The sequence below is a fragment of the Glycine max genome, chromosome 14, assembly GCF_000004515.6.
Source record: "Glycine max cultivar Williams 82 chromosome 14, Glycine_max_v4.0, whole genome shotgun sequence".
Lineage (NCBI taxonomy): Eukaryota > Viridiplantae > Streptophyta > Magnoliopsida > Fabales > Fabaceae > Glycine > Glycine max.
Window position 1 is genome coordinate 25,101,215 of NC_038250.2, and position 26,133 is coordinate 25,127,347.

At 34.7% G+C, this 26,133-nt stretch overlaps 1 protein-coding gene across 2 annotated transcripts; it reads right to left on the reverse strand.

Annotated features, from left to right (window-relative positions):
* Positions 1 to 14,637: 14,637 nt before the first annotated feature.
* LOC100786044 (transcription factor MYB3R-1) lies at positions 14,638 to 24,203 on the reverse strand. 2 transcript variants are annotated; one of them, XM_003545548.5, is made up of 12 exons: positions 23,979 to 24,203; positions 22,900 to 23,091; positions 22,172 to 22,226; positions 21,901 to 21,958; positions 21,388 to 21,482; positions 21,056 to 21,159; positions 18,462 to 18,590; positions 16,403 to 18,122; positions 15,955 to 16,286; positions 15,750 to 15,840; positions 15,426 to 15,659; positions 14,638 to 14,938 (listed from the first exon to the last, which is right to left on the reverse strand). In XM_003545548.5, the coding sequence occupies exons 2-12, from the start codon at positions 22,974 to 22,976 to the stop codon at positions 14,819 to 14,821; spliced, it is 3,015 nt and encodes a 1,004-aa protein (XP_003545596.1). In that variant the 5' UTR covers positions 22,977 to 23,091; positions 23,979 to 24,203; the 3' UTR covers positions 14,638 to 14,818. The 2 variants fall into 2 exon arrangements, with proteins under 2 accessions (XP_003545596.1, XP_006596178.1); XM_006596115.4 differs by lacking the exon at positions 22,900 to 23,091.
* Positions 24,204 to 26,133: the final 1,930 nt, after the last annotated feature.

The following is a 26,133-nucleotide window of genomic DNA, read 5'->3' on the forward strand; positions in this document are numbered from 1 at the left end:
ACAAAATTGGAGGGAAATTCAAATTTCACTTGAATTTGAAATTGAATTTGTGGAGCCAAACTTGGGAGCCAAAATTTCACTAATTATGATTAGTGAATTTTAGTTATGGTTCAGCCCACTAATCCAAGATCAATTCCAAGATTCTCCACTAAGTGTGCTTAGGTGTCATGAGGCATGAAAAGCATGAAGGACATGCACAAAGTGTGACTATATGATGTGGCAATGGGGTGTAGTAAGCAAATGCTCACCTCCCCCTCTAAAATTTAATTGGATTGGGCTTCTACCAATTCAATTAAATTTATTTCCAACCACACACATCAAATATCCACTTAGTGCATGTGAAATTACAAAACTACCCCTAATACAAAAACTAGTCTAGGTGCCCTAAAATACAAGGGCTGAAAAATCCTATATTTCTAGGGTACCCTACCTACATTATGGAGCCCTAAATACAAGGCCCAAAAATAATGAAACCTTAATCTAATATTTACAAAGATAAGTGGACTCGTACTTAGCCCATGGGCCCGAAATCTACCCTAAGGCTCATAAGAACCCTAGGGCCTTCTCTTGCATCTCTGGCCCAATCTACTTGGAATTTTCTATCCAATGCCCTTGCGGGGTAGGATTGCATCAGGTTCACTGCAATCAAGCAAGTCGGAGACCTAGCATGATCACAGATTCACCTCCACTCCTTATGTTCCCACGAACCCGGGTATAGGGCCCCTGTTTTTCAACTCACCGTGTGTGCAAATAGTGTTAGTGTTTGTGTGCATCAAATGAATAAATATTTACCTCAAGCATACAAAAAATGCACTTAAAGCATCAAAGAGTTATATCTACAAGAACATAATGAAGGGAAACCAACAAAGGAGTAAGTCATGGCAAAACTTTGCACAAGATTAAATGGCCTAACTCTCTAAAAACAGTCCCCAGTGGAGTCGCCAACTGTCGCAACCTACCCTTCGACGGGAGGGCGACGCGAGACTCGCGGGATGCGTGTTCCACGAAAGGAATACGCGCAGAGTCGCCACCAACGTTTATTTGAGGAAAACGTCGGAAAAACCGGAAAAGACGCGATCTACGAATTCTTAAATGAAAGGTTCGGGAGTTGTATTTACGCACGGGGAAGGTGTTAGCACCCCACACGTCCGTCACAAGGGACGGCAGCCTTTAATCAAATGTGCAAACATGACTTTGATTTTTACGTTCCCTTTACGTTCTTATATCTTTTATGCCCTTTTTATATTTTTCTCTTTTTGTGGTCGACAAGGGTGTTTTCCCTTTGCTCCTACGTATTCCTCAATTTGTGATGAGGAAATCAGACCTACGTAGTTCTTTCAGAACAAAGTGTTGGTTAAGTTGTTTTTTATCTTTTTTGCAAGATATATTTTGATTGAACAAAAGGTCATTTAAGGTGTTGGACCATTAAACGGTCTTTTGATTTTGAAAGGAGAGAAACGTTAAGGCGTTGGACCATTAACGATCTCTTGTTTTTGAAAGGAGAGAAACATTAAGGCATTTGGACCATTAACGATCTCTTGGGGTGGTCGACAAAAGCGGGGCTTTTGCTCCTATGTATCCTCAATTGCGATGAGGAAATCAGACCTACGTAGTTCTTGCAAAAGCGGTAAAGTCACATGTTGATTTTATGCTTTTGAACGGTCCATGTTGACCGATAAAAGCAAAGAGGACCGTTTAAGGCGTTGGACCTTAAAACGGTTTTTAGTGATTTTTCGGACAAAACTTGATTTGTGAGTTGATTTTAGTCTTAGTTTCACTTTGGTTATTAATCAATTCATTCAAGGATGAGAAATCCCAAAGAGAAAACGTCCAATTGATTTTTTGCTTTATTTTACTAAAGGGGTATTTTTTATTTTTTTATTATTATATTATTATTTACCTCTTTTTTTTTGGTTTCCAACGTGGTTACGGCACGACCGATCGGTCGGAATTCATTTCAACCAAAGTTAACGGATAATACAATTCAAACGATCGGTGGAAATTTATTTTATTTTTAGGTTAAGCGAGAAATGACTTAAATAAAATGGCTTAAGCACGTCAAAAAGGGTATAAAAAGTGAATGAAACGAGAATAAAAATACATGAAACCAAATGTGGACCACCACGGGTACATAGAATGAATTGAAAAGCTTGGTTTGAGGTACTTACCCATTGAAGACTGAAGAACGATGAAGAACGAATGAAGAACGTCGAAGAACGGTCGAAAACCTTCGCGAAATCACTCACGGAAACGTTACGGAAGCGCCTCGGCTTGGATTTTCTTCACGAAAACAATTTTCCTAAGCAAATTCGAAAGAGAGAGAAGTGCCTAAGGGGCTGAACCCTTTTCTACTTCACTTCTCCCCCTATTTATAGAAAATTGGGGGAGAAGCTTGCCACCCAGCTCGCCCAGGCGAGCAGGGTTGCTTCCTCCAGAAGCAACAGCCTTCTGGAGGAATCTTCTGGAGGGCCCAAGTGGGCCAAGTTTCTATTTGCACCCCCATTTTTACTAAATACACCCCCTGCCTTTTTTGGTGATTCTTTTTTTCGTAAAGTTACGGAAACTTACGAATTTTGTAACGATACTTGTTTTCTTTCCGTAATGTTACGGAACCTTGCGGATCACATAATCATCCCCTTTTTGACTTACGGAATGTTACGGAACCTCACTAATTGTGCAACGATGCTTCCATTTGATTTCTGGTGTGTCACGGAACCTTACGGATTGTGCATCAATATTTTCTTTTGATTTCCGGCATGTCCCAGAACTTCACAAATTGCCTAATGATGGGTGCCAAGCACCTCACAAGGACCAAACAAAAGTTGCATGTCATCAAGCAAAGGTCCCCGGACGAAATTAGGGTATGACACTAACCTTGAAGAGTTGTTCCTAATACCCAATATCATCACCCCTCTAAAGTTCAAGGTGCCGGACTTTGACAAGTACAAGGGGACTACTTGCCCCAAGAATCATCTAAAGATTTATTGTCGGAAGATGGGGGCATATGCAAAAGATGAGGAACTATTGATACAAGATAGAATATATTCAAGATATAACATGGAACCTTCCCGAGTCCAAGAGTTGTTCCAAGAAAGTCTTACTGGGGCAGCTATTACCTGGTACACTAACTTGGAACCTTCCCGAGTCCATTCTTGGAATTGGATCTTGAATTAAACTTGAGAAGCACATGATCACATTGCATCATCAAAACATCAAAGTCTTTGCTTCTACAATCTCCCCCTTTTTGATGATGACAATTTAATTCCTGAAATCAAGATACAAGATAGAATATATTCAAGATATAACATTCACTCATTCCATACTCCCCCTATGTTTTGGAATTTATGATCTCTTGATTTCTAAGCTTCTAATTTCTAAGTTTCTAAGTCCTGTTTCTCTGCCCCTTTGGAAACATCAAAAATAAAATCCAAAGTACGTGGTTAGCAACACAAGGCAGAAGAATAATAATCAAATATAACTAAAGTTCACATAATCATTCATAAGTCAAAACTATATATAATCCAGTCATAAAATACTAAGTGCCAAATACTGAAATGTAACTAAAGTTCAGAGAATGATAACTTAAAAGCATAGCCAAATACACGGCTTAAAATAAAAGATAATAATAATCTAAAACTAGGAAGGTGGTGGAAGGTCGAAGCACCGAGGAAGATAACTCACATCTTCTTCAAGCTGGGTGATGCGGGTATCCATTCCTTCAAAGCGGCCATCCAAGGAATCAAAGCATTCGCCAACATAGGTGCAGAGTCCCCGTAATTCTGAAAGAACTTCATTCATAAGGGTTGATGAATCATCTCATTGAGGCGGAGGAGAGGGAGTACGCTCGTCTTGTGGAGGGTGCACATCCTTCTTCAGCCACTGTCCATCACGATCCTTACAGTAACCAAATGAAGTTACCAATGGCAAAAGATCTCTTGACTTGAACAAAAGGTTCATCATCAAGAGGAATTTGAAAATGATAGAGAAAAAGTGTGACCAATTGAGGATACGGAAGAGGTGCATTGGCCCGTAATGCCTTATGCATTTGGTACTGAACCAAGTGAGCCCAATCGATCTAACGACCGGTAAGGAAAGTTCACATCAAAATCAAGTCCTCCTCAGAGGCTTGAGCCAGATTAGAATAATGAGGAAGCAAAATTCTAACTATGATATAGTGCATAATACGACAATCAAAGGTTAATGATTCGGCCAGCAATCTACCGGTCATATCGGCCTGGTCATTATAGACCATATAGCGAGCATCATGACTAGAATAGTCGAACTTCCAGTCATCAACAATAGTGCCCTCAAAAGGTGCACCTTGACTGGGTAATTTAGTTAATAAAAAGAATAGAGATTGATCAATGATCATAGAAATACCATGCACCTCAGAGCGAATCGTACCATCCTGAATTTTTAAATTAGTGTAAAAGACTCTAACTAGTTCAGGATAATAAGGCAATTTTAAGGACATAAAATCAACTAATCCAGAATTTTGAAACACTTGATAGCAGTCAAATGTCTCATCATTGAAGAAGTCTATGTCTAAGAACTTAGGGTCTAAGATGATCCTAGAAGAAAATTGAAAAGTGTACCGTAGATGTTGATCATCTGAAGAAAATAGAGTAGATGATCATGGAGATGACAAGGAAGGGGGAAGTGGTGTTGTGGGTGCTTCAGATGGTCCGTGGTGTCGATGGGCAGCAGTGGCGGTGGAAGTCAATGAGCCCTTTCGCTTTTTCGATGATTCATCCATTTGATGAAGTTTTTGCAGATTTCAATCGGTTGAATCAAAGGAGGATTGAAAATGATGAAGTTTGGGCTTTAAGGGACGTCATTTGGTTAAGAATTGAGGGAGTTATGAAGATTTGAAGAATTTGGGAGAAGGGTGTCGTGAAGGTCTAGAATGTCACAGTCTGTAGCAGCTGAGGCACGATATATATAGAGGATGTCATGTTGTAATCGATTAAAAAGGCTTGGTAATCGATTACAAGAGTACTTAGCCTTCTGGTAATTGATTACAGGATGTTGTAATCGATTACAGACTATCTGTTCTTGTGTAATCGATTACACGTAATGGTAATCGATTACCAAAACACTAACTAGGCTTTTTCCTCTAAGAATTATCTATGTCTATGATAAAAACATCTAACTATATCAATCATCAACATTGATACTTATTTAATTCAATCAAACAAGCATCAATTACACAATAACACACCAATCAAACATAATCAAAGTCTTAGAATCAAATACATTCAATCAATCATCAAACATAAATATTTCAATCAACCAATCAATCCTTATTTATCCAAATCACTAATATCCAAGAGTCCTAATTCTCTTCTAATGGAAAAGAATGTTTCTTTGGGGAGATGTTTTGTAAAGATATCAGCAAACTGATTCTTTCTATCAACAAATTCTAGCACACAATCTCCCTTTAGAACATGATCTCTTAGAAAATGGTGCCTAATTTCTATATGCTTGGTTCTAGAATGTTGAGCTGGATTTTTGGAAAGATTGATTGCACTTGTATTATCACACCTAATAGGTATATGGTCAAGAAAGATTCCATAATCAGAGAGTTATTGCTTCATCCATAAAATCTGTGCACAACAACTGTCGGCATAAATATATTCCGCTTTTGTAGTAGATAAAGCAACACTATTTTGTTTCTTACTATGCCAAGAGACTAGAGCGGATCCAATGAATTGACAAGTTCCACTTGTTCTCTTTCTATTTGTTTTAGAACCGGCAAAGTCTGAATCAGAGTATCCTATTAAGGTGCATGTGGAATTTCTAGGATACCATAAACCTATATTCATAGTGCCTATTAAATATCTTATGATTCTTTTAACGGAACTAAGATGTGATTGTTTGGGATTTGATTGAAATCTAGCGCACATACACACACTAAACATTATATCAGGTCTGCTAGCAGATAAATAAAGAAGAGATCTGATCATACCTCGATATTGCTTAACATCTATTGACTGACCAGTTTCATCTTTATCTAAATAACAAGCAGTGCTCATTGGTGTAGCCATGTGCTTAGCATTTTCCATGCCGAATCTGTGAATTAACTCTCTGCAGCACTTGGATTGATTGACAAAAATACCAGCCTTGGTTTGTTTAATTTGTAATCCAAGAAACAAATTAAGTTCTCCCATCATTGACAATTCAAACTCACTTTGCATGTCATGAGAGAATTCCTTGCATAATAATTCATTAGTAGATCTAAAAATAATATCATCAACATAAATTTGAACCAGTAAAATGTCATGTGATTTTCTATTTATGAAAAGGGTAGTATCTACCTTGCCTCTAGAGAAATCCTTTTCTAAAAGGAACTTACTCAGACGCTCATACCAAGCTCTAGGGGCTTGCTTTAAGCCATATAAAGCCTTTTTTTTAATTTAAAAACATGATTAGGCTTGTCTGAATTTTCAAATCTAGGAGGTTGATCTACATATACTTCCTCTTGAATAAAGCCATTTAAGAATGAACTTTTTACATCCATTTGATAAAGCTTAATATTCATTATGGATGCATAGGCTAATAGCATTTTGATTGCTTCTAATCTAGCAACTGGAGCATATGTCTCCTCATAATCTATTCCCTCTTCTTGATTATATCCTTTGGCGACTAATCTAGCTTTATTCCTTATAACTATGCCATTTTCATCTAATTTATTTCTAAACACCCATTTTGTTCCAATGATTGGGTAGTTTTCAGGTTTCTCAACTAACTTCCAAACATTATTTCTTTCAAATTGGTTTAGTTCTTCCTGCATAGCTATTATCCAATTTTCATCTATTATGGTTTCATTTAAATTTTTAGGTTCAATCATAGATACAAAAGCCATGTTATTGCACAAACCTTTGAGAGAGTGTCTAGTTGTTACCCCTTTTGAGATATCACCAATAATGTTGTCAAGGGGATGATCTCTTGGAGTTTTCCACTCTCTTGGAAGATCATTATTAGTTTTGACTTCTACTGGAGGATCTTCATTGCTTCCTTCTTCTTTTCCTTCAGAATCTTGTCCTTGAATGTGCATTTGTTCTAAAGATTCTGCAATATCATTTAAAATATCCTTTCTTGGAGAAATAGCATTAGACTCATCAAAGGAAACATGAATTGATTCTTCAATTGTCATTGTTCTCTTATTATATATTCTATAAGCTTTACTATGCAAAGAATATCCAAGGAAAATTCCTTCATCTGACTTAGCATCAAACTTTCCTAAGTTTTCTTTTCCATTGTTTAATAAAAAACATTTACAACCAAAAACATGAAGATGTGAGATGTTTGGTTTTCTACCATTGAATAGTTCATATGGGATTTTCTTTAAAATAGATCTTATTAAAGCCCTATTCATGATATAGCATGTAGTATTAATGGCTTCAGCCCAAAAATATTTTGGAAGAGGAGTATCATTTAATAAGGTTTTAGCAATTTCTTCCAAAGACCTATTTTTCCTTTCAACAACTCCATTTTGTAGAGGGGTTCTAGGTGCATAAAAGTTATGTTCAATGCCATGCTTTTCACAAAATAAATCAAATTCTTTATTTTCAAACTCACCCCAATGATCACTCCTAATAGATATAATTTTGAGATTTTTCTTATTTTGAATAAATTTTGCAAGTTTCTTAAATGCTTGAAATGCATCATTCTTATGAGTGATAAATAGTGTCGAAGTATATCTAGAATAATCATCAACAATGACAAGTGCATAATAGCTTCCACCAAAACTCATAATTCTAGAAGGACCAAACAAATCCATATGTAACATTTGTAATGGTTGAGTAGTTGAAACAATGTTTTTGGATTTGAATGAAACTTCAGTTTGTTTTCCCTTTTGACATGCATCACACAGTCTATCTTTTTCAAATTTCAATTTAGGCAAACCAACAACTAAATCTTTTGAAATTAATTTATTTAAGTGTTCCATGTTTATGTGAGCAATACGTTTATGCCATAGCCATGGATCATCATCTTTGCTAAGAAAACATTTATCATTATCTAATTTTTGGCTTAAGTCTATCATATAAACATTGTTGACTCTATACCCTATATGCTTTATATTAGTATCATGTTTATGTTCAATGAGACATTTTTTAGAATCAAATGATACTAGATAACCTTTATCACACAATTGACTAACACTAAGCAAGTTGTGCTTAAAGCCTTCAACAAGTAGAATATTTTCAATGGAGTTTGAAGAATCCGTACCAATTTTTCCGACTCCAAGAATTCTACCTTTGTTGTTGTCACCATAAGTAACATGCCCGCTTTTCTTGGGAGAGATATGTGTGAACTTTGATGAATCTCCCGTCATATGTTTTGAACAACCACTATCTATGTACCATTTCTTCTTCAAAGATACCTACATGATCAACTTTGTGACTTAGGTACCCAAACTTTATTGGGTCCTTGTGTGTTAGTGTGAACTAAAGATCCTTTTGGGACCCATATCATTTTGATATTGTTACAATTTTTCTTAAACTAACATGTAGATGTGCCATGCCCTTTTCTTCCACAATAAAAACAAGTGATGAAAGGAGAATTATATTTTTGTGTGGAAGCAAAGAAATTTTTGTAAAATTTTTGTTGTTTTTCAGGTTTATATCCTATTCCTACCTTATCAAAGACACATCTTTGTTTTCCTAAAATGACATCTAGGTTATTTTTACCAATAGAGAATTTAGCAAGTGAGTTTTTCAAATCTTTAATTTCTTTTCCATACTTGCTACAATAGTTACATGAATTAGATATTACTTTTTCATCAGGAATAGTAGAGACATAAACGTTATCATTTGATTTAGGAATTGAAACTTCAGTTTTAAGATGATCTAATTCTTTATTTAATTTTGAAATTTCATTTTCTAAATCTGAAATTGTTTTCTTAGAAGATGAAACTAACTTTGCAAGTTTGATTGATTCTCTATGCAAATCAGCAAATGCATCTTGTAATTCATCAAAAGAAATGGATAAGTTGTTATTTGAAGATGTTACCTCTTCATCGCTTTCATAAATTTTAGCCATTAGACACAGGTTTATCTCTTCATTTTCTGAATCCTCAGATGATTCCATATCATTGTCATCCCATGTGATGTAGGCCTTCTTCATCTTCTTTTCACTAAAATTTTTCTTTTCAGATTTCTCCATTCTTTTCTTGAAGATCAGGCAATCAACCCTCAGATGTCTAGGTTGATTGCATTCAAAGCATTTTGGAGTAGAGGATGAATCTTCTGTCCTTCTTTAGGTTTAAAGTTTGGTCTCCTTTGATTTCCTCTGATTCTCAGAAACTTGTTGAACCTTTTAACAAAAAGGCTAAGATCATCATCTTCATTCAAATCATCTTCCTTATCCCTTTCTTCTTGGATTGAAGATGAAGCTTTAAGAGAAATTCCCTTCTTTTTCTTATCATTTTCTTCGTGTTGATTTAATCTCAACAGTTCCATTTTGTGTTCTTGTAACTTTCCAAATAATGTAGCAAGAGACATGTTAGATAAATCCCATGATTCAGTAATGGTTGTTACCTTAGGTTGTCATTCTCTACTTAAACATCTCAATACTTTATTTATGAGATCTTCATTTTGAAAATTTTTCCCTAAAGATGCAAGATGATTTACTATGTGTGTGAACCTCTTTTGTATGTCTTGTATACTTTCATTTGCATTCATCCTAAATAGTTCATATTCATGAGTTAATGTGTTTATCCTAGATCTTTTAACATTTGTTGTGGCTTCATGTGTTACTTGTAATGTATCCCACATTTCTTTTGCAATTTTACAATTTGAGACTCTAAAATATTCATTCATGCCTAATGCAGAAGTGATTATACTTTTGGCCTTTAAATTGTATTGAACCTTTCTTCTTTCATCACCATTCCATTTTTCTCTTGGTTTTTCTATAGTTTCATTTCCCACTACCTTTGTAGGAATAAAGGGACCAACTTCAATGGCTTCCCATATATTTGAATCCCTGGCTTCAATAAGAATCTGTATTCGGGTTTTCCAATAGTGATAACCCTTGTCAATGAACATAAGAGGCCTATTAATAGAATTTCCCTCAGGAAATGAAAAGTTGGATGAGGCCATATCTATTCTTGAAGTTTTTAAACTTTATACAAGAATCCTGCTCTGATACCACTTGTTAGACAAGTGGCCTCAGATATCTTAAGAAGGGGGAGGGTTGAATTAAGATATCACAAACTTTTTCCTAATTAAAACTTCTATTTTGATTTTAACCCAAATCCCAAGATTATTTTCAAAATGAACTCCTAAATAATCATGCAAATTAAACTTACTGAATAGAAGTAATAATCAATAATCAATAAAAGAGTTTAAGGGAAGAAAGAATGCAAACTCAGATTTATACTGGTTCGGCCACACCCTTGTGCCTACGTCCAGTCCCCAAGTAACCCGCTTGAGAGTTCCACTATCTTGCAAAATCCCTTTACAAGTTCTGAACCACACAAGGACAACGCTTCCTTTGTGATCATATTGCTTTACAACAAGAGACCCTCAGTCTCTTAATCCCTTTTCAGAAATAAGATGAAGAGAAGAAGAAATCTCTCTTCAAAGATATAGATTGAACAATGGAGCACTCAATATAATTCCTTATTGAATTGCAAGTGTATTGGTCAAGGAATTTTTTAAGAGGATAAGATAATTTTGCTTTTGAGAGGATAAGACATTTTTGTTCTGAAAAACTCTAAGAAAATTCGTGTTCCAAGTCACATATATATAGACCTTTGATGGCCATTCAAAAACCATTTAAACAGATGTGACTCTTGGAAATAATTTTTTGAGAATCTCCTTTGGTAATCGATTACAAGACTTGTGTAATCGATTACATGCTTTAAAATTTGAATTAAAACATTCAATAACTGTTGGTAATCGATTACCATCCATGTGTAATCGATTACACAATGTAAAATTTGAATTCAACTTTCTAATGATTGTTATAAATCATTTTGGTCATTGGTAATCGATTACCAGAGAGTAAATCTCTTGTAAAAACATTTTAGTTTAAATTCATTGGCCAAACCTCTTGTTGTTTCAACTTGGAATTCCCTTCCTAAGTTTCTAGAGATTTTCTTGATGATGTATCTTGAATTTCTTGGACTCTTGTCCTGAATTAAACTTGAGAAGCGCATGATCACATTGCATCATCAAAACATCAAAGTTTTTGCTTCTACATGCTCTAGGCTCAAGTTTCCCTTGGTTTGGTTCATGAATATGTACAAAAACAGTGCACCCAAATATTTTAAGAGGTAGAGTACATGAGAGCCTGTTATTTGGAAAAGCACTTGTGAAAACATCTAATGGAGTTTTGAAATTAAAGATTTTGCTGGGCATTCTATTTATCAAATATGTTCCAGTGAGAATTGTTTCACCCCAAAGATATTTTGGTGCCTTATTTTGAAAAAATAATGCCCTAGCTACTTCAAGAAGGTGTCTATTTTTCCGTTCAGCCACTCCATTTTGTTGTGGAGTGTCAACACAAGAGCTTTGATGAATTGTGCCATTTTCAAGAAAGAAATTGCTTAAGTGCTTGTTAAAATATTCCCTTCCATTTTCACTACGGAAAACTTTTATTTTCATTTGAAATTGTGTTTGTATCATTTGAAAAAAAGTTTGGAATATGCTTTCAACCTCATATCTTGTTTTCATCAAGTAAACCCATGTTATCCAAGTATGATCATCTATGAAGGTTATAAACCATCTTTTTCCATTTGGTGTAGGCTCCCGACAAGGCCCCCAAACGTCACTATGAATTAAGGTGAATAGACTAGATTGTTTACAATCCTTAGGGGAATAAGAGGACCGATGATGTTTTGCAAATTGAAAAATTTCACAAGAAAACAAATTTGGATTTTTATTTTTAAAGAAGTCAGGAAATAAATGCTTCGAATACAAAAAATTGGGGTGACCTAGCCGATAATGCCATAGCATTATTTCTTGATCTTCACGAATCAAAATTGAATTGAGACAATTTTTCTGGAGTTTCTCCTTAGGACCATACTCATCTTCAAAGAGATAGAGACCATCAACCTCCTTAGAACTGCCAATCATCCTCCCCGAACTCAACTCCTGAAATTTACATGTAGAAGAATAAAAAATAGCCAAACAATTTAAGTCCTGTGTTAATTTACTTATAGACAACAAATTACATGATAAATTTAGAACATTAAGGACATTGTGAAGGGTTAAAGTTTTAGATACAGGAATAGAACCAACACTGGCTATAGTAGAAAAGGTACCATCAGCTATTTTGACCTTTTTGTGACATGCACAAGGACTATATGTGGAAAACAATTTTGAATAGTTTGTCATATGGTTAGAGGCTCCAAAATCGATGATCCATGGAGCTTTGGAATCAGGTTTGGAACTTAGGAGAGCAGTAGAGAAAGAGATACCTTTTTTAGTCAAAGAACAGGATGGAGTCACTGACATTTTTGTGGTAAAGAGTTTATACAGGTGATCTAGTTGTTCCTTAGTGAACGGAGATGACTCGGAGTTGCCTTTCTGCTCCACATTTTCAACATTTGAGGTTTGGAAAGCCCGACCCTCTCCAGTTGGTTTCTTTTTTGAGTTGGGTGGTTTTCCATGGAGTTTCCAGCAGGTTTCCTTAGTGTGCCATGGTCTTATACAATTATCACATCAAGGTCGCTTCTTTTTTTCTCCTTCTGGTTCGTGTCCCCTTGCAACCAGGGCTGAACTTTCAGCTTCTTCATCCTTGTACCATCAGAGTTTCACAACATGATTTTCCTCTTAGATTCCTCCCACCTAACTTCAGAGAACACTTCTCGCATTGACGGTAGTGGTTTTCTACCCAAAATTCTGCCACTCACCTCATCCAGTTCTTGATTTAAGCCTGCTAAAAACATGTAAACTCTATCATTCTCTTCTCTCTTCTTGAACTTGGTTGCATCATTGGGATTTTCCCAATCATCCTCATAGAACTGGTCCAGCTCCTCCCAGAGAGTAACCATGAGATTGTAAAAGGTTGTGACATCCTTCTCTCCTTGTTTGGACTACCACAGTTGAGTCTTAAGTTCATAAATCTGAGAAGAGTTTTCTAGATCAGAATAGCAATCGCGTACAGCCTCCCACACATCTTTCGTAGTTGGGAGGAATAAGTATGGCTTCCTAATGGAAGAGTCCATTGAGTTGATCAGTCATGCGATGATTAGTGAATTTTCTTACTTCCATCTTGAGAGAGAGGGGTCGGTCACTCCTGGTTGAGAGGTGTCTCCTATCAAGTAGCCCAACTTTCCCTTGCCATCAAGGGCCAGTTTCACGAATTGAGCCCATTCAACATAATTTTTACCATTCAACTTTTGAATCACAAGTTGTAAATTGGTACCCATGGACAGAGAATCGGATATGATAGGGGATGATACAGTTTCATTACCACTAGAATTTGTAGAAGTGGTGGAGGAATTTTCTCCAGTCGCAGCATTTTTTTCCATGGCGAGATACCACAAGATCAGAGTTGAAGCTCTGATACCATGTGATTTTAGGGATTGCTGGGGAGAAAAACAATAGGTGAGGAAGAATAATTCTTATATATTATTCAGGAATAAAAGATTTACATATATAGGCAAGACTGTCAATTACATAATAAATAGAGAAAGAAAATTAAATAAAAAGGGATAAGATCAAATAAGAGAGATTTGATTCTGACCCAAAATAATAATCAAATCAGATCAAATCATAATAATCTGATCTTGATCCTAATTATTCAATCTTCTAAAAAATTAATTCCAAAAATAAACATCAAGCTATCTAATTAATTCTTAATATAAACATACAGCGGTCAACATCATATATTTAACAAAATCGTCTACTTGAAAGAAAGATAAAATTCTCGAGTTTAGGAGGGTTTTTTTTTGTTTTTGTTTTTTTATCGGTAGTCTAGGAGCCTAGAAGGATTTACTTTTTACTATAAGAGGGTTGAGAAAACAACCTTGGAATTCTCCCAAATTTAACCACGAAACCATGTGAAATTTTAATATGAAACAAAACCGTGATAGGAAACTAGATGTGGTATGGATAATCAAGCTTGCTCGATCAATTTCTGAATTCATGCATAAGATACTGACATTTTTTTCCTAAACATTTCTAAGAACGAATAAGAAACTGAAAGATATGGTATCGATAATCAATTTATCTTAATGATAAAGTCTAGGAGAATATAAAGAATTTAGTCTGGTATTTCTTTTTACCTATTTAATATTTCTAAATATTATGAGTTCTCCATTTAGTTTTCTATTCTTCAGAGACATGTAAACACAATAAATAAAAGACTTGCCAAAGCCAAAATCATATTTCAACTATAAATAAACAAGAGTTGCGAACACGCGTGTAGATAAATTGACCACTAATTCTGGTTCGAAGACCACTAAATAAATTGACGAGTCCACTAATTAAGGAGTGTCTAATCGTCTAGGGAGTATAATGTATAGTATGTTTTTCAAAATTATTCCACGGTTTCAACTTACCTTGCCTTTAAATGAACAAAAAAAACTTAGCTTGCCTTTTTACCTCAATCCCTTCATCAGTCATTTTCTTTCAAAACTTACCATGCTAGGATTCAAGCTTGCTCTATCAGAAGTCTAAATCATCTCGAATCATTGTAATTCGCTTATTAAGGATGCATCAAATGGATGAAAGGAACATTTTTAATTCAATCAGCTTTGATTGCCGAGGTGCTTCATACAAAAAACTATTCATAAAAATGGTATACTGTACATATATTCATAACTCAGCAAACTCTAACAACAGGTTTTAGCCATATTTGACAATCATCTACAACCTTTCATCAAGTACGAAGAAGGGCTTGAGAAGCTCATAGCTGAGGATTTGCTGTTATCACCCCTGCCTGGTGTTTCACATTCACTAAAGTCAAGTGTTCGTCGCTCTATCTGCAAACAAAAAATTCCAGTCAACCATAAAGAAACCACGGAAAAAATTAAAGTCATTTAGTTCGAGGAAAATGTTTTCTATTTTCATTTTTTGGAATGACAAAAATGTCATGTTTTTTTAATTTTCGCTTTTGTTTGCATAGAGAACAGTAAAAACAGAAAACAATAAAAAAAAATTCAGTGCTTTCTAAAACAGTGACATTTCTATAATTAAAAGTGAAAATAGAAAATAGAAACAGAACATTTTCTCAAACCTATTTATCTGGAATCATCTATGTAGTTAAGTGAAAATGCAAAATATAGAATTGTCTTACTCTTTCAAATATAGGGATTCTCTCTTGCATGATCACAGGAGAGAGACACAAAACAAAATCACTTCCAACTTTTCCAGATATAGAATTGTCTTACTCTTTCAAATAGATTTTTGTTACGTAAAATTAAAAAAGCCAACTATAATGCATAAGGGGATCATTAAATCCTGCTTTACCAAAGCATTTGAAGCCAACTGAGAATGGTTCCCAGGCTGATTGGCAGGGTAATTATTTTCATGGTCCCTATCCTTGTCGTTTTCAGATGCATCTTTCGGTAATGCCTTAGGAGTTCCATTTGCTAGAATCTCCTGAGCATTGGCATATGTGGCAGCAGTTTGATCACTGACCTGTTTCAACCACCCGAGAGCATCATAGCTTCTATCACCTGGACTCATAAAATACCCAAAATCCTGTAAAAATGTTCACAGATTTTAGCACAGCGAAAAACTGAAACCGTTTGCAAGATCAAAAAAGTAGTTATTCAACAAAACCTACAGTACCTCAATTAGAATTTCGGTATCAAGTCTGGGGCTAGATAGAAAAGTGTTGAAGAACCAAGGGGATTTCCATGCAGAAGGTGTTCCACCGAAGCTACCATCAAACGAACAAGCAAGACAGTCAATTGCAGTGAGAGAATAACTTAAGAAAATGCAAAAAAATTCCAAGATGCAAAAGAAGAAGAAGAAGAAATGTAAAGAATTTTACATGCTACTTGTTTCAAAACCACCATCTCTTCTGGTTTGTTCCCCAGAATTGTCTCCTGGAGCTTGTACACGAGTAACAGCAACTGAAAGTCCTTCATGCTCCTTAGCACGAACACAAGGAGAACAAGAATTAACCCTTGGGCATGGACTTTTGGAAGATAATTTCAAATGGCCACTCTGATTTGAAGCTGCTTCCAAGGACTTGTTCAAGCTTTTTGGAGTTTTAGCACTTGAATCCAGACCTCTGTCTGAATTTAAACCAACTTGATCAGGAGAAGACAGTGACAGGTCATTCACATCATGTTCAACCAAAACTCCAGATTGTTGTTGCTCCTGATAAATAGAATAAAGCAGAAAGTAATTTATCAATGAAAAGAGTAAATATTTATAAATTACAAATTATAATTAATTACGCCAACAAAAGGTGAAGAAGAGAACCGAGAACTTACAATCCCAGCAGCTGCATTAATCTTCATTTTAGAATCAAGAGGTTGTTGCTTGACATTATGCTGAGAATTACCATCAACAGTACCTTTCTGAGAGTTCTTTTCATCCAAAATTGCAGATTTAATTGGCTCCAATACTTGTTCCCCTTTATAAGTTTGTCCACAATTTTCTTTATTATCATCATCAACAGATGCCCTGCTGTTCTGTGTTTGCAATGAAGATGAAGGCATATCTGCTTTTCGAGTCTCATTGTCACCAAATGTGACATCCAAACTGGAAAAGTTTCTGGTAAACATAGAAGATGTTATGTCAGTCTCAAGTTTCTTATCCATTCTTTTATCTGAGAGTGGTGACAACAAATCTCGGGATCTTTTCTTTAATATGGATGGTGTACCTGTAAAAGTTTTAGCAGCACTTTTTAACAATGCATCTGGATTATCATCACGAGAGGGCGAGTCCCACAACCTGAAAGGAGTAAGACAGTTCATAGATGACATCATAAACTGGCGGATACCCAAGGGACTAAACTCTTGCTGCATATCACTCCCAGATTGTACAAGATCACAGCTGAAGAAAGGAATATCCAAACTTGGAAAGCGGGGAGGTTCATAACATAGAGATCCTGAGTCCTCCTTTTCTGTATGCACATTTGTTTTTTCCATTACTGCACTACCTATACCATCAACACAAGGAGAACAGGATATGTCGTTCAGATAAGTGAAGTTAGCAGATGCTCTGGAGACAAAGTGGTGATCCTCCGTCACAAATAATTGATTGCTGTTGGCACTAGGGCCCAACCTATCATCTCTAATGGAAAGTACTGGAGGGACAGATTGGGAGGATGAAATTCCTTTATAATTATTAGAACACTGAGGACAAGTTAGCTTTGCAGTTGAGGTTCCACCAGTTTCGGATATCTGGATATTACAAGATCGACAAAATGAACAGTATCCAGAAAATTCAGCTATATCTTCACTTTTATTATAATCTACAGGAGGAAAACACCCATCATTCATTGCGTCTGAAAACAGGACTCTACAACATTCATCATCAGATATCAACATGTGCTCTGGTTTTAGAGAATCCATAGATGCAGTTCCCATGGACGTTGAAACACCTAACTCCACTGAAGTCGGAAATGGAACATTCACCATGTCACAGATTTCACTAGGAGCTATAAAATCTCTTTGCAACTCCGACGATTCCTGCCCCAAGACCATTGATGAAACATTGGGTGAGGATTGAAAATTGAATTGACAATCCCCACAAATGGAATTTCCAGGTTCATGTGACTGTTGCTCAACAAATTGAGAAGTGCAAGCCTCTTGGTGAGCAATTTCTGGGATGCATATAGAAACATCATCATTTGATACGTAATATGGCTCTGAACAAGATACTTGATTCGGACAATGATCCTTTCCAAGACTACATTCTTCATTTTTCCTATATGCCTCTCCAGTTTGTAAGTCAGCACTGCTAGTCCCTGTAGCAGATGGAAAGTAAACAGCATTAGCTGAACCTTGGCTGTAATCTGAAATTTCCTCTCCTTCAGTCCACTTGGAACCATTATCATCTCCACTACACTGCAATCTTATTGGTTGATTCAAATTTCCAGCATGAGGAGGTATAGATTCGAACTGAGTAAGCAGACCTGATGCCAAATAAGAATCCAATTTCTTTTTGACAGAACTGTTCCAGTGATTTTTAATAGCATTGTCTGTCCTGTTTCAACAAAAGCACTAGTACGTCACAACTTTACAGAGACGATTAAGAATGAACTAAAATTGCACATGAGAAAACCAGGCGCACTGATGCTATAATTTGGATCCTCAACCAGTTACTACAGATATCCTTTGGGAGAAAATAAGATAAGAACTAACTGAAAAAGTGTAATTTAAATTTGTATTGTCTTTCTCATACCATAACCTACAATACTTTCTTTGGGTATCCAAATCCCCGGTGAAAGCCTTAACATCAATAAAATAGAATTACAACTCAACATGGAAGTGGCTTGACAGCATGTTCTCTCTTTAATAGAAAAATAAATTAATATGTAGATACCTTCCAGGAATGACCTTTGACAATTCGGCCCATTTGTTCCCAAAAATCTGATGATAATGTATTAAAGCCAACTCCTCTTCCCGAGTCCATGCTTCCTTTTTAATAGTAGGATCAAGATGATTAACCCACCTAACAAGATTTTACAAATGATATTAGTCAAAATAAACATCAACAATAACAAAAATAAAATGTCCCAATAGATAAGGTCGGCTACATAGATCCGACATGTCATTCGGATCAGTTAAAAACCAAATGAAAATGAACATCATCCCTTCAAAATTACTTCAAGAAGATAGACACTCCAACATGAATTAGGAATGAGGACTAGTTGAGAATTATTGGTTTAGGGCGGGGTTAGATTAGGGACAAAAGAAAAGAGAGAAGATGGCTGGCTCAACCTGACAAAACTAAAGATATTATAGACCAAAGCACTAACCCTTTTATATTAGCACTGAACTCTTGATCAAATAAAGATATTATGAAAAATATTCCTTAGTATAAAATACTCTATTATTTATATATTAAAATGAGCATCAACAACAACAGTAGTCTTCTTATCCTAGATTCTTAAAAATATTCTTAACTTCAGATTCCTACACACTTGCAAACCTCAATAGGGATACCATCTAGTCCAATCATTTCACCATTATCCATCCTCTTAAGGACCTGTTTTACCACTCCAATCTGAATTCTAAGGTGATAAGCCAAATTCTTCTTGTCCTCCTGCGTTTCTAGTCCTTCCCTATTACAACTCGATCCTTGTCCATCATCAAAATGCTTATAGAAAAAAGCCTTACATCTCCTTTTTATATCTTGATTTGTGACCAAAACTTTCCGTTCTTCATCCTTATTCCTTAATACATCTTACTTGATTCAAATCTCCCATTTTTCATTCTTTATTTTTGGCATGCTTATACATCTTATTCAAGATCTTTGTAAAACTCTTTAAAATATTTATATCATGCTTCATTCATAACTCATCTCATTTCTCGCATTTCATGCCTTGACCATTTTTTAGCATTTTTTGTTTCTTACCTTGTCCTTAATACTTTCATTCAACCACCAAGATTTCTTATATCTTAGCCCAAAGCTCCAAAGACTGCTCTAGAAACCTTCCTAATCTTTTAAGACATCTCATCACAAATAAGGTTAGCATTAACTTGTAAATTCCAATTACCTTCCTCCAATAATTTCATCTTAAAACTCAAATGTTTATCTCCCTTGATTCTTGAAATTGTAACTTGTTGGTTTTTCTGTTTATGCCTTTTGAATGAAAATGAATCTCATTCCTCGAAAATTACCTCAAGAAGATAGGCCCTCCAGTATGATTTATGGATGAAGCTTGTTGAGAATTATAATTTTAGGGTTAGGGAAGAAAGAAAAGAGAGACGATGGCTCAGGCTGATAAACTGGAATTATTATTGATAGATAAAATGTGATACACAAAACCAAAGTACTAATCCTTTTATATTAGTACTAGACTCTTAATGAAAATATTTTCTAGATATTCAAAAACTATCCCCACAAAGCTAAAGCTTACTGAGCTGAAAACGTCTCAAATAGGGGAGGGAATAGGCCACGTCAGGCCAAGCTTTAAAAGACCTGAGCCTAACCTACGATAAATTTTTTAGGCCTGAGCCTGGCCTATGGCCTATCAAAGGTTTTTATTTTGGCTCGTACTGGCCTTTTTAAAAGCCTAGTCTGGCCTGATAGCCTTTTTAAAAGTCTTTTTCACATTAAATCTTTAATATTCTAGAGTAGGAACGTAATAGAAAGTTAAAGTAAAAGGAAACGTTGACAGGAATAGGTAAGTTAATAAAAATAATGCGGAATATAAAGGGACACATGATTCACACCTAAATTGTAATTAAAGTCTTACTTGATTATAGGAATAGAAGTTATGGAGCAGTAATGTATAATCAAAGTGTGCTAGTTTCAAAAAAAAATTAATTATACCAAAAAAATAATATAAGTATATATTGGTACCCAAAAAATAATATATATATATATATATATATAGGTTGGCCTATCAGGTTTATAAGGCTTTTTAATAAGTTTAAGCCTGGTCTATTTAATTTAATAGGTTTTTAAAAAAGCCTAAGCCTAACATTTTAATTAAATAGGTCAGTTCAGACCAGGCTTTATGTAGGTCAGGTCGTAGGCCCCTGTAGGTCGGCCTAGCCTATTCTAACCCCTAGTCTCAAAGATAAACATTTTTAAAAAGGTAACTCAGCAGGGTGGTTGGAATGATCATCAGCCTGAAGAGCTTGTTTGAATGGTACTGCAAGAGGTTTGAACCTACAGCTTATGAGGAGCAAGTCATCTTGTCTAAGGATAAAGGGCCCACAAGTCCAAGTATTCAAGGGAGTCCAAGAGGTATTTGGTACAGTAATATAGGTATTGAGAAAAGGACAATGATGTAAACTTAACAACTAGTTACATACATAAAATACTCTATAAGATATAGTAAATGAAGATATTTTCTAGATATTCTAGCATTGAGAATAAAATGATCCAAGGAGAAAAAATTATTTGTAATCAAACTTCAATGAGTACATGAAAGAATTAAAAGAAATCCAATCCAATAACCATACCTTTCTCGACATTGCTTACCAATACGTCCAGGTAAATGTTGTGCAATAGTTGACCACTTTTTAGGCCCATGTTTCTTCACCAATTCAATAATTATTTCATCTTCCTGTTTATATTTGGATTAAACAAGCATATTAATAGTAGATATCTAGCTAGAAAGTTGATAAGAATGGAGGCAACAATGATTGAATTCTAGACAATATGATCAAATAGGTCCTAATACCATGTTGATAATTATCCATTTAGGGCTAAGAAAAGAAGGTAAAGGGGAAAAGAATAACTTCAATATGTAGAAATAAAATTAGCACAAAAAGAAATGGAAAGAAGAGATTACCTCTTTAGACCATGGACCTTTAACAAGTTCAGGATTTAAAACTTTCTGCCACCTATGTAGGCATTGCACATCAGTTCTATCCTTGAAACATTCCGCTACAAACACACATATTTGGAAATTAGACAGGCAAACACAAAACATTATGAAAAAACTTAGATAAGCTAAAAATGCTTAAGACGGTTACCAAGCACAACAATGAACCCACATAAGAGATGAGCTAAATAAATGACACACACGGACGGTAGAATTACAAATTGGTTTAGGATTAGGAAAGAGTTGACATTAGAAACTTACCAAGGAAAATAGAGAGAATCCCTCCCAGGACAATACATAGGTTTTCATTTCATTTAAATTAACTCAAAAATGACTAATTGAAGAAAGCTCATTTCAGGTATGTAAATCAAGTATTGGAGACATGCAAAGTGATTTAAGCACACACTTTATGCTAGTGGCAGTAAGTCATGAATAATTATATGTACAATGAATAAGTACAAATTGAAATCAATATATTACCAATTTTTTTCCAATTTTTTCCTTTAAATCTCTCAACAGCGTTCTGTAAGATATCATCCTGCAGGACAAAAAATAACATGACTTACACTTTTATTTTATGTATAATTAACATTAAAGTTTATAATCTTCAAAATTAAAAGGAAAAAGAAAAGAAAACATTACCAACCAAGCTATAGAGGGATAAACTTAGTTACATATTTTCTAGCATAAGTAAATCATCGTTACCAAAACTTAAGAAAAACCAATTATATTAAATTATCCCAAAAATTACCTCCTCTGATGTCCATTGCCCCTTTGTAGAACGCCTTGTAGGGCCAGTAGTCCTCCTACAAATAGATATTTTATTGTTAGCAAAAACTCACTTAACCTCATCATTAGTGTCTCAAAGAAGAAAAAACCTAGTGCATTTACCAACTTAATTGAACATTTTCAATTCAATAGAAAGGACAGTATAAAATAGGCAGGAAGGTAAAACTAGAATTTTGAAAGTATTTCAATTTCAACCCTTGTCTGTAAATAATAATGTAGTAATTTTGAATCTAGAAAATAACGTTTTGATAAATCTTATCCACAAAACATCCCTTTAGAAGGAATATAACTCTAAAGAAAAACATGTCAACAGTTAAAAGGTTGAAAAGCACCAATCCTTGACAAAAATTGCCTGATAGCTAGCTATAAAGGCACAAAAAGAGCATCAATAATAACTTCTAACTATAATTTTTATTGCCAAGGGTATAATTGGATGGGGAATGTAATTTATTTTATTTCTTATCGAGAGAATCCTAAAACATTACAAAATAATCTCTCATAAGGAATAGTTGAAAGGCTACATAATAGTCTCTCAATTAAAATAATCTCAATTCAAAATGAAAGTTTTCTCCTCCCCCTCCAAACTCCCTCATCTAGACATATCCTACTAGTTTTTCTTGTGTCTAAGCTCAAAAGAACAAATGTATTGTAAAATAGTGTAAGATTTTCAGCCAGCTTTTTCAAAATTACCCATGTAATGCTCTAACTTTCTGAGCACCATCAACTTGCCCATGAGATGGAGCAGGCATGCTCTGCTCACCGTCCATAGGTTGTTGGCCTACAAACAAAAGCGCATACCCCAATTCTCACTGGATTGCAACTCTTTTCAAAGTTGGTTCTCCAAACCATTATAATCCCCTTCCAAGGGGCCGCAGGAATAAACTGCACAAAACTAACTGAAGAGAAAAATCAGAACATTATCTTCAACAAAATAAATCAACCAAAATGTAATTTCAGAAATTTAAAAAATAAATAAATAAATAGATACTGGTGTACTAATACTTGGACTACTTGATATCTGAGTAAACTGAGTTTTTTATCAAACACAAATTTAGAATTTGAAAAACAAAAGAAACCTCCTCAACTATGAAAAGAGAAACAGTGCAATAGTTTGAACCCAAAAGGGAACAATAGACCCAAGTAGGTGAAAACAAATCCAACCTCACACCAAATTCCAGGTATTGTACCTCTCCATTACCACCAGTCACCTCTCTCTCTCTCTATCTCTCATCTCTCTCCCCTTTTCTCTTTTTATTTATTCTCTCGCTCTCTTTCTAGGTTTTTACAATCTAATGGTAACCCACTATCCTCAAACCCCCTTTGATTCCCCTGGTTCAATCAGAAAGTCCTCAAACAATACACAAACGGAAACGAAGTCCATTCAAAACAATACACGCATCAAACAAAAGGAATAAACAAAAACACATTCAAACGGAAGTAATCAGAAAACAGAAGAAACGAATCATGCGAAATGGACGCTAAAAACTCCTAATCGCAAATTCATCTTCCTACAAAACCCACATCTTTATAACTGAAGAGATTGTCCAATTATTTTCTAAAGTTTCCATAAATTCATTTCCCAAGAAACTAGTTAACAAAATTAGTAGTGTTCCAAGTTTTTACTTCTCTGTAATCTAAGTTTCAAGAATCCAAAACCCATTTAAACAATACCCCAAAGAAGAAGAAGAAGAAGAAGAAAGAAAGAACAAATAGAAAAACACATTCAAACGGAAATAATCGGAAAAGAATGAAGCGAAGCGGAGACTCGCCTTAGCAAAGGATCGAAGATCCAAGCGGTAGGCATTTGCAGATCCGAGAAGAGGGTTTGCAGAGTGAACTGTTGCAACGCTCAGAAATGGTAGAAATGCTTGAGAGAGAGAGAGAGAGATGGTAACGTTCGAGAGCTTTGGTTTGGTTGATTTTATCTATTCAAACGTGAAGGGGCGGACTAGCGAAGTTTTAAATCCTATGCGATGCGATGTTGTTGTCTCGAACCAAACATAATGCGATGGTTCGTTTCATTCCATTAACTAAGAATAAAAATGTCACACTTGTCATCATGCGAGAAATGAGGTTATTTTTTGAATTCTTTTGACGGGTACTTTTAACTTTTGTAGATTTCTATTTATTTAGTCTTATTATATGGTTCTTAATTATCATAAACTAGTTGGTAACCGTGCGTTCGCATAGGTCATTTGTAATTTATTTTGTATGAATATTTATTTATTCTATAATACAGTATTAAAATGAAAAATAGTACGAAAATAAAAATATATATAACATTAATAATAATTAGATTATTTGCATAAACAAAAAAAAAGAACAAGATTACTCATTGATCAAGGTAATGTTAATAAACAAAACAAGCAACCTAAACTTAATTTAGTCACTATCATTGTTGTTCCAATCCTTTTGACTTCCAACAATAATTTCCCAAATTTGTTCATGACACCTGTAGTAGAATGAGATTTCATCACCATGACAAAAATCACTTTTTTTAAGGAATTTATACCAAGGTTGCACAACATATTTTTCCCCAATTCCAATGTCAAGAACGATAACATTCCACTGAAGGCCTAATCTTCTAAGGAGAGTCATATGTTGATTGCAGCCATTTAGATGTCTAGTTACACAGCTTGGAAGATTCTGCAAAAGAGGATAAATAATAACCAAAGTTTAAAGCGGAAATGCCCAAAAAACCAATAAATTACTACTAATTAATTGATTGTTATCATCCCCATATGATGCCATAGTGAGAGGTCAGGAAATAATCTTCTAAAAAATTTTAGTGATATCATTCAAAGTGATTCCATCTAGTGCAATAGGTTTTGTTTATTGTTTGTTAAGTTACTTTGCAAGCTTTTTTTTAATTATAATATAGACTTAAAATTAAATTCACAAGTGAATTATGAAGAAAGTTAATTAATATTTATAATTAACTAATTACTGTGATGGATGTAAAAAGATGGCACAATAGTCATTCTCAATTGCAGATCATCTAAAATAATAATAATAATAATAATAATAATAATAATAATAATTGAAGTGAAAAATCAGACTTATTCTAAAATTTCTTGTGCATGTGCCTGCCAAATCCCCAAAACAAAAAAAGACAGTTGCGGATCAATACGCAACGAGTGTAACAGAACATGAAAAATTAAAATAAAATAAATTAAAGTGAATAATCAGGCTTACATGAAAAAGTACAATAAAATAAAATTGAAGTGAAAAATCAGCCTTATTCTCGAATTTCTTGTGCATGTACCTGCCGAATCCCCAAAACAAAAAAGACCAGCTAGTGTAACAAAGCATGAAAAATTAAAAATAAAATAAAATTGAAGTGAAAAATGAGAGGAACACTTAGTTCATCAAATCTCGTGGTTTCCCTGTTCATGGTGACAAATTTGAATCACGGGAATGTCCTATCACTTAATAATAATAATAATAATAATAATAATAATAATCCTAGGCATCCACGCTCTGGCTTAGTACATGGACAATTTTATCTTGTAATTAAGATTTCTCAAAATATATTAGTAGCACAGCTGCACAGGTAAGCATACATGACTAATTTTATGCGGGAGGCATACTTATGACAAAAACAAAAAACCTATATGACCACAAGGGCTTCAAATTGGTTAGCTGGCCTAACTAATCAAACCACATTTCATAAACAAAAGACAATAATATTGATTACTCCAGGCTTATAATAAATATTAAGATAACATTTCATATTGGATTCAACTTCTGCTATATTTTTAATTCCATTACACTATTTAAATTCCCTTTGGCGACATAGTACATTAGTTTTGCAAACATAAGGGAACAAATTAAAGCAACAGGTAGAGTCAATAAATCAAGATTCAAGAACGACAATATTTAATTCTATTTTCTAATTTCCCTTTAGCGTAAGAAGCCAACACT

Coding starts and splice junctions, on each gene's coding strand:
- LOC100786044 (XM_003545548.5), bottom strand. CDS start 22,976: ATGGACGGTGAGCAGAGCATGCCTGCTCCATCTCATGGGCAAGTTGAT. Junction 22,227..22,899: donor AAAGTTAGAGCATTACATGG/GTAATTTTGAAA, acceptor ATCTATTTGTAG/GAGGACTACTGGCCCTACAA. Junction 15,660..15,749: donor ATACCGAAATTCTAATTGAG/GTACTGTAGGTT, acceptor ACATTTTTACAG/GATTTTGGGTATTTTATGAG.